At 45.7% G+C, this 14,127-nt stretch overlaps 1 protein-coding gene across 5 annotated transcripts in view; it reads right to left on the reverse strand.

Moving 5' to 3' along the window:
• The window catches only part of MYO7B (myosin VIIB), a 99,811-nt gene that overhangs the window by 81,634 nt on the left and 4,050 nt on the right, over positions 1 to 14,127 (reverse strand). For 2 of the 5 annotated variants that reach the window (XM_073360171.1, XM_073360170.1), the window contains exon 2: positions 99 to 275. In XM_073360171.1, the coding sequence (XP_073216272.1) occupies positions 99 to 116 (18 nt within the window). In that variant the 5' untranslated portion in view covers positions 117 to 275. Of the gene's footprint in view, positions 1 to 98; positions 276 to 3,217; positions 3,264 to 7,203; positions 7,339 to 14,127 lie in introns of those variants that run through there. The other 3 variants (XM_073360173.1, XM_073360169.1, XM_073360172.1) reach the window with 3 other exon arrangements.

Below are 14,127 nucleotides of genomic sequence, written 5' to 3' on the forward strand. Positions count from 1 at the left end.
CTGGAAAACCTGTGTGTATCCTCAGGGGTACACATATCCCTGGTTGAGAACCACTGCTCTAGACTAACCAGTACACCAGAGCAAAGCATCTGACTTACCTTTCTGAGAACCACCATCCTGCCTCACAGTCCCACATACAGCCTGTGCTCACGAAGAGAAGAACAGACTTAGACTACAGGAGAGCTCAGGGATAAGAACAGATCAAAACACTGCCAAAAGTGGGGCACGGGCAGGACTCTCCGCTTAAAAACCAAAAACGTAATATCTTTATGAGTCTGCATAGGATTAAAGAAAGGAAAAGTGATCATTAAAAGTATACACAAAATGTGGAAACAATATAAACCATATACCTGAAGGCAAGAATCCTCAACACAGCGCAATGCACAGATTGACTTGCAGGCTATCCTGAGTTCTACCACATAACCCAAGAGGTAGACTAACATAGAAGGCATCACTGTGGAATGTTGTTGGTTTGTTTTTTTAACAGAATTCTCTTAAGCTAATGCCAAAAAAGTTTATAGGCAGAGAGTCAAACTTAAATTTAACCCCCAATAACAAGACATCACATAAACTATACCGTTATTTGCATTCAGTTGGTCCAGTGACCTAGTGGCTCAATTCCCGTGAGTGGTCAGCCCAGTAACCCAGATTTATTTTCTACCTTGCTAAGCTGCCCAATGCAGTCTGCCCACTAGGTCTGGCACAACACGCATACAAAAGCAGAGATCCATATACAGCCTTCCTCATCTGTGGCTGCAGTGAAGGGCTTTGAGAAGGATTGTGAAGGAGGGAAAATGAAGAGTGTTTGAGGATTCCAGTTGCAAAGTGGAGAATCCCCCAGGAAACAAACAAAAGCATTGAGGCCACAGTTGAGAGGACAGTGTTGGTGACAAGAGTCCAAAGGATTGCCTTGTTTGTTGAGTGTGCAGGCCCTATTGAATCTGCTCCCTTTGCTTTAACATAAATGATTATATTATTTAGGCCATGAGACCTGGGACAACCAAAGAACCACAGACTAAATAAGCACAAATGCATACACCTTTCCCTGCAATTGGACTCTTGAAGCAATTTCAGGGATAAACATGATCTGTGGGTTGCCTTACTTGCTACACTGAGATTTAGTCCAGTGTCCTTTCGATATGCACAGGGAAATCATGGACAAAGCTTTTCAGAAACTGTTTGAGCTGGGACTGGGCTGCAAAGTCTGGCTCTAGAACTAGGTTTGAAGTTTTCCAGAGTTTGAGTGTTTTGGTTTGGGACCATCTCTAGAAAATACACCCCAAACCACATTTTAATATGATCTGGGATCTCTAAGATCATTCACAAGAAAATAGCGCTGACTTACAGAGGCCAAATACATCCGTTTAGCAGATGAGCTGGAAGGCTTTTCAACTTCTAAAGCTTTTCAACTTCCAAGATCAGATGTCTGTGTTATCTCCTGAAACAATTGCTGGAGGAACTAAAACTTAATGCAGCCCGGACTCTCCATTCCTTACATTACGTCAGAAATTAGGGATATGGGTAGAGTTCGATCCCAAGCCTCCATTACACAAATCATATAAAAAAACAATGAACATAATTGACAGTCGTTTGGTGGACAGATTATCTGGTTTGCGAAGATGACTCAGCAAACAAAGGGGAGGGAGCAGCCAGGGACCAGCCGAGGCAGTTACATATGCAAAGTTGGGGGTGTCATCCATCACTTGATCATGGGTGGTATTATTAGTCACTGATCTTATACAAAAAAAAAAAAAAAAAAAAAAGGAGTACTTGTGGCACCTTAGAGACTAACAAATTTATTTGAGCATAAGCTTTCGTGAGCTACAGCTCACTTCATCGGATGCATCCGACGAAGTGAGCTGTAGCTCACGAAAGCTTATGCTCAAATAAATTTGTTAGTCTCTAAGGTGCCACAAGTACTCCTTTTCTTTTTGCGAATACAGACTAACATGGCTGCTACTCTGAAACCTGATCCTATACTAAACAGCATGAGTCAAAGAGCAATGTCCCTGCCAGCTGATGCTCTGTGTACCTGAGGAGTCCATTTTGCCTTGACCTAAGCTTAATAATGGCTTTCTTTTGCTTAGTCTCCCCCAGTTCACCACAACAGGACCCAAGCCCACTGGAACAGGGTGGCAAGATCTACAACCACACACAGAGATTGGGGGCGCTTTTTTGTTAGGTCAACAAATTAGCCCTATTAACAGGAGCTACCCCCTGAGTAAAGCTGATAAGTAAATTCTGCGGACTCATCACAGCATGTATAGCTTGTTACCTCTGACAGGGTAGAAAGGGAGAGAAGCTTGACCCTCTGGTCAGAGGGAGGTAGGGGAAATTACAGGAAGGCCCTCGGATCCAGCAGGCTGGAGTTGAGGTGGATATTCTGTTTTCATTAGTCAAGTTACCTGTGAAGCTGAACCCTAGGAAGCCCTATATGTATGGGTTTTATTTGGAGCAGGGTGGGAATGTCACCTGAAGCCATTCGATTCTCAGGCCATCATATTCCCAGCTCTGTGTTGCCCAAACCCCCAGGAAGACATTGAACGGGTTCCACTGCTACAAGGCAGGGCGTAAATTTAGCTGGAACCCAGCATAGCAGAACTCTGGTAAATATTTTCAAACCTGTGAGAGGCCCAGCACCTCCTGCAGGGCTGAAGCCTTAAGCCCCGGCGCCCCCGCTTCTCCTGTGGTGCTAAAGCCCGGACCCCCGAATGGGGGGGGGTTCTGGTAAATAATCTTTGAGAATTTAAGCCCTGGCTACAAGGGACCTCCAGAGCAGGCTACAAGTGCCACCTTTGCCTGTGAACCCTCTCTAGTCCCTATCAATATCCACCAAATGCCAGCCTCGCTCCCACATTCTCACAGGTCTCTCACCATTGTGTGTCTGTGTGAAAAACTACACTCTCTCTCACCTCCTTTCAATCCACCCACAGGAGCTCCCCTATCCCGGTGCTGCCTCTTTCTGGTTGTTCCAGGACACCCTTAGAAAGAAGATGTTTCATTTCAGGGTTTATTATACTAATGAAATATTTGCAATATATTTTCTCCCATTTGGAAACATCTGACTCTAGAACCAAAATACTATATTCCATTTTTGCTGCCACTTAGGATGAATTATTGAAAAAAGCTGTCTCAGGACATCATCCTGTGAGGGGTTGTTTTACCCTAGTCAGGTGATTATAGGGTTAATGTGGACCTGAGAGGCCAATTAACACACCTGATTGCACCTGGAGTATGGGACAGGCCTAATCAAAGATGAAGCCCAGCTGAGGAGGAGCAGGATGGTTTCTATTAAAAAAAAAAAAAAAAAAAAGGAAGAGGAAGCTCAGGTCAGAAGGTGGCTGAAGTGAGAGAGGGAAAGAATTCTGCAGACCTGCTCTGAGTGGAACCTGGAGAGATACAGAGAAGCTACCAGGTTGGAATACGCTCTGGCCATGAGCCCTAACAAAAGGGCAGGACCTGGGCTTCCAGGGAAGAAACCCAAGGAGGTGTTCAACTAAAGAGGTGTTTCAGGAGGGAGGTTTACACTCTGGGATATGCCCTGATAGGAGATGACAGCAGGCGTGAAGGAGACGCCTGGAGTCAGCCTGAGAGAAGGCAAACTGACAGGCAGGTAACCTCGTGGGTAGATGGGAGTGGAGGATCCCGTGTAGAGACTAGACTAGAGGAAGATAACTCTTGAGAGTCAGCGTTCTGCAGAAGAATGGAGGGCTGGAAGGACCTGGGATGGATTAAAAGTTTCTGCCTAAGGGAGGGGACAGAAATTTCTTTTGTTGCAGTTTGTGTTTTGCTTTTTAAGTTTGGTTACAAGACTCCAGGGAGAGACCTTAGGGCTGTTACTCTGAGAGAGGAGGGAATGGAAGAGGAGCCCTGGAGAGGTGGAAGATGTCTGGATGACCAACAGTGTGTGGGACATGATCTGTTTGGGATGTTGATACCCTGGACAGGGAGAGGCTTTAAAGCAGGGGTTCTCAAACTTGGGGTCAAGACCCCTCAGGGGTCATGAGGTTATTACATGGGGGATCATGAGCTGTCAGCCTCCACCCCAAATCCTGCTTTGCCGCCAGCATTTATAATGGTGTTTAATATATTAAAAAGTGTTTTTAATTTATAAGGGGGGGTCGCACTCAGAGGCTTGCTATCTGAAAGGGGTCACCAGTACAAAAGTTTGAGAACCACTGCTTTAAAGTGATCTGGCTGGAGGGCCAACTCATGAGAAGAGGAGAATCAGATCGACCATCAGGAGGGGCTGCAGGAGAGGAAAAAACTGTTACAAGGGTACATGCTAGAGGACAGTCCACTTTTTTATACATCCCAAAAGGATTTGTCAACTTGCTGCTTGGTTAGAGCTCAATCAGGAAATACAGCATCATTTGCATTCAGGTAAATATTGATTTGATGGCACACCTCAAGTAAATCATTAACAGAATGAGTAAACAACACAGGACCAAAAATTGATCTTTGGAGCTCACCCCGAACTACTCCAAAACTTCCTACCTGTAACATCCTCAGCTGAAACAAAAGAAAACCCATTTGTCTGGTTGTACATGCTATGGCATCGTTAAGTGAAGTGTAAACATAATCTTAAAACTTCACTTTCTCAGTGCTATTTGAAAAATTCTGCTCTTTGGCTTGATCTTCACTCCAAAAAATGTATCTTTCTAGAAAGTTTAAGCAAAAATGAACCATGCATATATGCACTACAAAATATCATTAAGAACCAGAGTCTGATAATTCTACATTTGCTGAATGGTGTTGTATTCCAGGAGTAGCCCCAGTGAAGTCACAGAATAAGGTGCTACTCGCCATAAATAAAAATAAAAGGAGTACTTTTGGCACCTTAGAGACTAACCAATCTATTTGAGCATAAGCTTTTGTGAGCTACAGCTCACTTCATCGGATGCATTCAGTGGAAAATACAGTGAAGAGATTTATATACACACAGAACATGAAAAAATGGGTGTTATCATACACACTGTAAAGGAGATTGATCACTTAAAATGAGCTATTACCAGCAGGAGAGCGGGGGTGGGGAGGGGAACCTTTTGTAGTGTGATCACTCTTCTTACAGTGTGTATGATAACACCCATTTTTTCATGTTCTGTGTGTATATAAATCTCCTCACTGTATTTTCCACTGAATGCATCCGATGAAGTGAGCTGTAGCTCACGAAAGCTTATGTTCAAATAAACTGGTTAGTCTCTAAGGTGCCACAGAAACTCTACAGTGAAACAGAGAGAATGTAGCTTTAGGGATGATACTGTTTTGTTTTGTTTTTTCCCCCTTATTCTAATATAATTCTTGTTCAGTGTTAAAAGAAAGCTTTGTGATCCTTTACGATGACAGAAATCAGGATAGGTGCCACCACCTTCTTTCAAGCAACTCACTGCTATTCCTTGAACAGTATTATGCTAGAAGGTGTTAATGGCTACCATCAATCTCAGGCCCGGTTAAGCCAATGGGTGTGCTAACCACCTTTCTTTCCAGATAAATGAAAGGTGCAATTAAGCCCCTTTATGGAGTAAGATAGCTGGAGACAATAAAAGCTACCATATAAAGCTGGGGTGACCAACCTGTGGCTCTGGAGCCACATGGGGTTCTTCAGAAGTTAATATGCGGCTCCTTGTATAGGTACCGACTCTGGGGCTGGAGCTACAAGTGCCAACTTTCCAGTGTGCCAGAGGGTGCTCACTGCTCAACCCCTGGCTCTGCAGGCCCCACCCCCACTCCACCTCTTCCCGCACCTTCCCCTGAGCCTGCCATGCCCTTGCTCCTCTCCCTTTCCCCCCAGAGCCTCCTGCATGCCACAAAACAGCTGATTGGGAGGGAGGGAGAGGCGCTGATGTGGGGCTGTTGATGTATTACTGTGGCTGTTTGGCAAGGTACATTGGTAAACTTTGGCTCCTTCTCAGGCTAGGGTTGGCCACCCCCGATATAAAGCAATAGGCTGCATGGGGATGCCTGCGCAGGGATGAGCCATGTGGTCTGTGGATACTGCAAAGCCCCCCCTTAAGCGCATGCTTAACTCTGCACACAGCAAATAGCCCCAGTTACTTCCAAGGGCTATTCACAGTGCATCTAGCTAAGGATGTGTGTATGTGGTTGCAGAATTGAGACCGTAGCTACACGTCGATAAAATTTACATCTACAGATATTTGGAAAACTGTACTTGGAAGCATTTTGTGAAGTCAAAGAAAATAACGGAGTGTGCCTGCTTTGCAAATGATGTCTAAAGGCTACACCTTTATTATTTCAAAAGTACATTTAATCCCCCAAACAAGGCAGATCACGTCATCATTAAGTACATGCTAAGTTTGAAGTTTAGAAAGCTCCTTTTTTTAAATGCCGAAAAAGTCTGAAAAATGTCCTTAATAGCTGAAAAATATTTCCTCTTCCCCAACAATATGTTTGTCTATCTTAACTATTATATATATGCAACTTTTCCAATAAGAAGGTTATAGTTCAAAGCCTAGAATGTGCATTTCAGCTCAAAAGATTTTAAAATGTCATAACTGAAATCAGAATGCAAAGAGGAATCTCATCCTGAACTATACCAGTCACTATTGCAACACTAATACTGATTTGCTAGAGGTTTATAACCATTATAAACTGGAATAATTATAGCTAGTTATCAAATCTGCAGAACTCATGAATCCAGAAAAATATGAATATAAACTTCAGTAAATGACAGCTTGCAGCTACCAGTTGTACCAGTCCTGGTCCCCAACTGATCTGTAACATCATAACACCCTAGCTTATTCAGCACTATCAGGAACTCATTTTCATGATCTTGGACACAAGTGCAACAGTTATTCTCCTTCCCTTTTACTTCTTGGTTTGAATGGGCTCCCTCTGTCCATCTTTTAGTTGCGCTTCCTGCAACTACTTCCACTCCCTACCTCCCCAGAAATCTTTCCCCACACCAACATGAAAATTGCCTCTCCAGTGGCATCTAGTTATGATCTACCCTTTCTCTCTTCGAGTCTCATCAGGAATTTTCTTGGGAAGCCTCTTAGTTTTTATGGATTTCAGATTCAAATTCAAGAGTAAAATTTCTTCTTTTACCCAGTATTAATAGCAAATGCTCTCCCCACTCCTTGCTTGTATTGCTTTTTGCAGTGCATGTCTTTGCTGCTCTTCTCACCTGAGCAAGCTAACCCTCTAAATCAGAGTCTGAATGGTACCGAAAAGGATGGGAGGTACCTGTTCACACGGAAGATTTTGCTGTTTGCCTGATTCTGCTGTGTTTCTTCTCTCTCACGGATAGCAGAGTGGGAAAGAAAAGGGAGATGAAGTTGGTGGTGGAGCCATTGAGAATCCCGCCCTGCGTGTCAGCCCTCCGTGGCAAAAAGGAGGAAGTAACTGAAGTGCCTTTCACAGTTATTTATTATGGGACTTTGCCCCCAGTTCAGCATTTATTCCATTTCCACACCAGGGATTCCAGGCACCGGTGAGGTCAATCGCTCTCATTCGTAATGCTTGCCTGAGCTTTAAACTTTAGCCTCTCCACTGCATGTGGCTCCTGTCAGACTCCTGAAAGGCATCCCAAAGGGAAAGGCTTGGGCCTGATTCTCCTGCTTCATAGGCCACAGAGCTCAAGAATGGAAAATAAACTCAAGACATCCCTTACCAGCCACTGTGAGGGAGCAACTGAGGTTTATGCCTGTGCAGCCTGGTAAAGGGGAAGGGATTTTTAGTCAGTTTATTTAAAACACTCTTGTTTTGTTATATATCAATGTAATCAAATGCCTGACAAACACCTGGGAGAACAAGTATCCCTGTGAAAGATTCAGTGGCCCTAGATTCCGATGTTTAGATAGGTGTTATCCTCCTTCCAGCCCCGCCCTGAAATGTGAACAGTTTGATTTCAAAGTCCGAGCCCTCTTGATTGCTCAGTTTTCAATCTCTTGTCTCATTAAATGTCATCTCACTACCGCCCCAGTCTGCCAAGGAGCCCTCCAGCAACAACGCAGAAGTCAAGACGTGGCTGAAAAATAATCCTTTCAGGCTGTCATTACCCATAATCAAGATGCAAAAAGGGGCATTTTGATTTCCACCCAGAAGTCACTGCGCCTGAAGGAAGAAAAGTGTATTAAGGGGTTAGGCAGTTCTTTGGCTTTGTGAGGGGCTGGGGATGGAGTTCAGGAGGCTGTAGAATACAAACTGGGGGAGGGGAAGATCTCAGGTCCATCTGCCGGGCCTTCTTCCCCACTGACACTCCTCAGTGGTACTTCTTTGCAAGGGACTGGATTCCCTGTAGGCCTTACTGTACCTCCTCTTCTGGTGACAAGAGGAGAAAGCCCCAGAGTAGGAGCAAGGAAGTCAAGTGTCTAGTTTCTGAGGCTTGGCTAGAAGAGAGATGGAGTTCCATCATACAAGAGGACAAAGACTGCCATTGAGGAGAATCCAGCCTTTAGGAGCTCCAGTCCATCCAGCCACGAGGACAGCTTCCCAGATACACCTTAAAGACTCAGAATCTTATGTCCTCTCAAACCAGTGTAAATCTATATGGCCGCAACAGACAATACTCCGGATTTACACAAGTGTGACTGAAAGGAGAATCCCCTCTGAATTTAAAAAATCTTTTTCAGAGACGGACTTTGGTTATTAAAAATGCAGGGCTTAAAAATCCACTCAGCCACTTCCCCTGATCAGTGGGGCACTTTCCCCAGTAAATGGGGGCATGGGAGAAAGAAGGCATCAACTTCTTCTGTGCTGCCTTCCTCAGGCTGCAGACAGCAACAGTGCCCATGTTGCTGCTCATCATTTTTCCAAGCTGCAGCACAGTGAAAAGCAAGCAGCGCCTTGTTGGTTTTCACTGGTGCTATTAGTGCTGCCCACAAGGTTCTGAAAAGTGATATGAATCAGGCCTTTTGCTTGGGACTGCTCAGAGCAGCAGCAGAGACAGGTGCTGGAGCTATTCATAGATGAAAAAGACCCAAAATGGAGTCAGGGGATAGAAGCAGCAGAGTCAACCCACATCTCAGGAGCCAAGAAATGGGGGAAATGTTGAGTAGAGGAGAGACCCCTGCTCCTTGCCAAATCATGACAACCAAGAAACTGGGAGTGGGTAGAGTAGCAGACACACACCTACTGGTTAAATAGCTTGAAATGAGAGGAAAACTCTCACTGCAGCAGCTGGAGCAGAAGAGGGAGCTCTCCCACTTCCAGCAGAGGAGTAGGGAGCTCTGTTCTGTGGTCTCCCCCTTCTAACTTTCTTCACAGCAGCCAAGAGGCTTGGGGTAGGTGGAGGAAAGAGAGAGAAAACATGCTAATGGTCCTGCTCCTGCTTTCAGAAGCTGGAGAGGGCTTGACTTAACATTCATTGGATTCCTGCTAGCCAGAGGCTGGAGTGAAAGATGGAGCCATCAATATTGGCCACACAGAGTATCCCAGTAGTAATGCCAATGCACCCTCCCCTTCCCATAAACTGGGGGACAGCTAAGCTTCTCTCCAATGCATTGCCCCTGGACAGTGATGCCCACCTTTGCAAATGGCTGCTGGGGTCAGAGGTAACAGTGGAGGACATTCCAGCACAGACAGGGGGCTACCACAGACCAAGAACAACAGCCATGGGTGGTTGTTTTTTGCTGCACCTGCTGGAGAGATGCTCAGACAAACCAACCCTTCCCCAGGTAGAAACTGTTCCAGGCCCTGCTCTCCACCAGTTTATACCAGCTACAGACTTTTGTGTCTGACCCTCAGCCAATCACTGGTGGAACAGGGCTGTGCTGGAGACATGAGACGAGGAGCTACAGCTGTAACACTTCATTAGGAGGAGACCTTTTCCAGCTCTGTGGGAAGCTCCCAGTAGCACTGGAAACACAAGACAACCAAGGGGAGAGCATGGCTCATCATGAAGAGAGTCACAAATGGCAGTTTTCAGAGTGGTAGCCATATTAGTCTGTATCAGCAGAAAGAACGAGGAGTACTTGTGGCACCGTAGAGACTAACAAATTTATTTGAGCATAAGCTTTCGTGGGCTAAAGCCCACTTCATCAGATGCATGTAGTGGAAAATACAGTACAAAGGTATATATACAGAGAACATGGAAAAATGCGGGTTGCCATTACCAGCTCTTAAAAGACAAATTGATTAAGGTGGGCTATTATCAGCAGGAGAAAAAAAACTTTTGTACTGATAATTAGGATGGCCCATTTCAAACAGTTGACAAGAAGGTGTGAGTAACAGTAGGGGGAAAATTAGCACGGGGAAATAGTGTTTAGTTAGTGTAATGACTCATCCACTCCCAGTCTTTATTCAAGCCTAATTTAATGGTGTCCAGTTTCCAGATTAATTCCGGTTCTGCTGTTTCTCGCTGGAGTCTGTTTTTGAAGTTTTTTTTGTTGAATAATTGCGACTTTTAGGTCTGTAATTGAGTGTCCAGGGAGGTTGAAGTGTTCTCCAACTGGTTTTTGAATGTTGTAATTCTTGACATCTGATTTGTGTCCATTTATCCTTTTGCTTAGAGACTGTCCGGTCTGGCCAATGTACATGGCAGAGGGGCATTGCTGGCACATGACAGTGTGGAAACTAGCAAACCTTGCTGGTCAGGGGACATACATTTGGGGTTGGGCACGCAGGGAGAGCTAGTGAGGTTGAGGTACATGTAGATGTGTAAAATACCACAAGGGAAGCGTGATCAATGTGCAGAATGCCCTTTAGATCACAGATGGTTTGAACAGTTGAGCTGCCTGAACTATGCTGGTGCTACAGCTGATACCGACGTGCCCATTCTGTGCTCCCCTCCCCATCAGTCCACAGAGTATGTGCACCACAAAGGGTAGCACTATTGCAATGCAAGCCCATGTCTATTGCCAAAGCCAGATCGTTGATGTTTATGTTGGGTAACCAGGCAAAAGGTTTTCAGAATTTAAGAACTTCTTTTTCCTGATGTGAACAGAATGGCACATTCTCCCTCTCTTAATGGGGTCTCTCCAGCCCCACTGGGACTCTCCGAGGCTCAGCCTACCTACTCACAGCTTCCCTGGCTTATGAAGCCATCCCTGATTACACTGATCATGACACCTACTTCTCTTGCCCCTCTCCACAGCTACAGAATGGTGGCTGGGCATGCCATGGTAAGGCTGGAGGGAAATAGCAGGGCCCTAGGCTACGCTGGCTGCTTTATTGCTGCCTGCTGTATTCTGTGTGGCCAGTGGAGGAAATGGAGGAAGTTACTGTTAGAACTCAGCATCTGTTCTCTGGTCCCCATGGCAGCTTCTCACACTGAGGGAGGGACACTGTTGAGTGGGTCTCCATCCACCCCCTGACCTCCCTCACTAGAGAAAGAGGGATCAAGAGGGCTGCTTCTCCCACTGGATCCAGGGAGCTCTTCTCCCCTTCCACTCCCATTGCACTTCTCTCACTGGAACCAGGTGGGGTAGCAGGTGTCTCTTCCTCAGTACCTCTCTTAGTGGCCGGCAGAGGAGAGGTTCTCCTGCTGGCTGGGACTGCCTGTCCTCTTCCTTTGGGGTCATTTGTTCCCCGTGGGGTCCCTTGTCTGCTCCCTGGAGCACAAACATCCTAGGATGGAAAGCAAGCCTCAGTCTCCTAACTGTGCTGAGGAATCTTGTGCTGGGGCGGGGAACATGGGAGGAAGGGATGCGAGGCTGCAACTAAAGAGTGACTATCCTTGATCAGAATCGGGGGGGTGCACCTTCATGCCGGCACCTCCCACTGGAGTTTGGGTGCATCTGGGCTTTGCGACTTATACCCAGCACTGCACTCCAGGGAGTACTGTTACTATTCCAGTAGCAGGCATGACAGCTGGGAAGGAAAAAGGGATGTGTCCCAGACATGAGCAATTTTGGAGACAGATTCAGGATTTCTCCAGCCAGAGCAAGAACCTACGAGTCAGGATGTTTCAGCAGCTGCCTCTAGTTGCCAGGTTAATATTATAAGTATTGTCATTTGCCACAATGTTGCAAATGCAAGAAAAGTTAGGACTGTCATGATTACACTAGTAAAGACTGTACAATCTCAAGGTGATGAGTCTGCCCTGTATATCAATATGCTGATGCCTCTCTCTAAGGATACACACGATTAAAACTTTCTCTTTAAACAGGGAATTGTTAAAGTTGTACTAGCATTTCTGTCTGCCATCATCTGCCGGTGAAGTCCCATAGCAGCTGACGTCAGACATTGGGTTTACAATCAACAGGGAATGAGAATGGGGTGGTAAATTAGTCTGAACAATTTACATTTTCCATGATCTGTGCTGAGAATGTATTGAAACAAAGTGAATTCTACAGAGGGAGTACCTAGCTAACGATCAGCTGCAATTGGACAGTCAGGAATGAGAGATGCTGTACTAAGAGTTCTGCATTGCCTGTCCTCTACTGGAGCCTCATGCAAGGCCATTATGGCACAAACACACCTGGAAAGAGTTGGAAGAACTAACACTTTTACTTTAGGTTGGTTACATCAAGACAATTTTGCAACTTATTTATTCATCAAGAGATGAGCGCTGAAGTGTTGCACTTCGTCTATAGTAAATTCTACAGGCCCGATCCTAGCCTTGGTGGAAAGAAATCCTTTGCAGTGCTGCTGAAGCACTAAGGTACCACAGAGCTGCCCTAAATAGGCAGTGTGGAAGCTCCACACTGGCAGTTGCACTACACCAGATTAGCCTGTATTCCGGTGATCCTCAGCCAGCATAAAGGACCCTCGGGAACATTATTAGACCACATAAGTTAGAGAAGCTCTAAGCAGCCATGCTGATTTAAACCAGCTGAGGATCTGGTCTCATGTAATTTGAGGTACTATGTCTGAATTTTGACCAGATTCAAATTGGTTTAGCACTTAGTCCCATGCCATTGGACCTAGTCAAATAACTATTGCCATATTCTTTCTAGCATCCCCCACAGCGACTTCAATACCAGTTTAGAGACCCACGCCAGAATGAACTTTCACATATAAAGTTTCATATTCGAATGTGTGGTTTCACTAGCTTTAAAGCTGTATAAACTGCTACCTAGGTGACAAACTGGAGTTCTGAGGGGGATTGTTACTGAAGTTTCTTACTAAGCAGCATTTATCCTGACTGTAAAAGCCAAATGGCCAGCTACTATATAAATGTCATCAAATTCTGTACATGAGTGATAAATACAAAAACAGCATGGATGAGCACTGAAGGTTCAGTCATCCTACAGATGTGGGTGTATAGCCTAGAACATTGTATGCGGTGGATTAACTATTCCTTAGCTTTCCTTGCTATTGACTATTCTGTATACCCTTCGTAAACTGTAACTTACTGGAATTCCTAAGCATCTGTGACAGCTCTACAGTAATATATTTATATCTTTTATTCTAGTTTCTAGTTTCCCAGATGCATTTCTGGGAGGGTGGGGAGTTAATAAAAACAGAAAGACCTTGCTGTATGATATATGCACTCTGGTGGGTTTTACGGTAGTTCCACATCCAAATACATATACTGTAGGTGCAATCTTTCAAAGAACCACAGCAAGAAACATTTGAAGCACTGCAGCTTCATATCTTGTGATAAAATTCCATCCATTCGGTTATGTTTGGGTTTTAATACCCAACCCCTCCAACCTGCCTAAGGCCCTGCCCCTCCCCTTGTCTGCAGCACCACCAACCCGCTGCGCAGCCTCCAGCCCGCCCCGTGTGCCCCTGGCAGATGGGCAGCACGGATCCAGCCCCGGAGCACCGGGCAGGTGGCATGGCCGGAGTGGCCCCAGAGTACCGGGCAGGCGGTGTGGCCGGAGTGGCCACAGCTCTGGAGTGCTGGGCAGGTGGCACAGCCCGAGCACCCTCAGACCTGGGCAGACGGACGGGCAGAAAGGCATGAACCCAACTCCCGGCCTTGTGCACACTGGCCCCAGCCTGCATGCCCCAGCCTCTGGGCCACAGAACAGCAAGAAGAGAACTTGAAGCAGGCAGAGGAGGGAGCTTCAGGGCAGAGCATGGACAGGGCAACAAAAGGCTGTTTGGGGAGGCATAGCCTTCCTCTACCTATGCTACTTGCCGCCCATGCAAGACTGAGTGATCCTATGAAAACAAACTGCACGCTTGTAGGAAGTGTTGTCGTCATCATAAATCTGAAGTACATACTGAAAGTGTGATGCAGCACCACCGTGGATTAGCACAGCAAGCATAGCACAA

The sequence above is a fragment of the Lepidochelys kempii genome, chromosome 9, assembly GCF_965140265.1.
Source record: "Lepidochelys kempii isolate rLepKem1 chromosome 9, rLepKem1.hap2, whole genome shotgun sequence".
Lineage (NCBI taxonomy): Eukaryota > Metazoa > Chordata > Testudines > Cheloniidae > Lepidochelys > Lepidochelys kempii.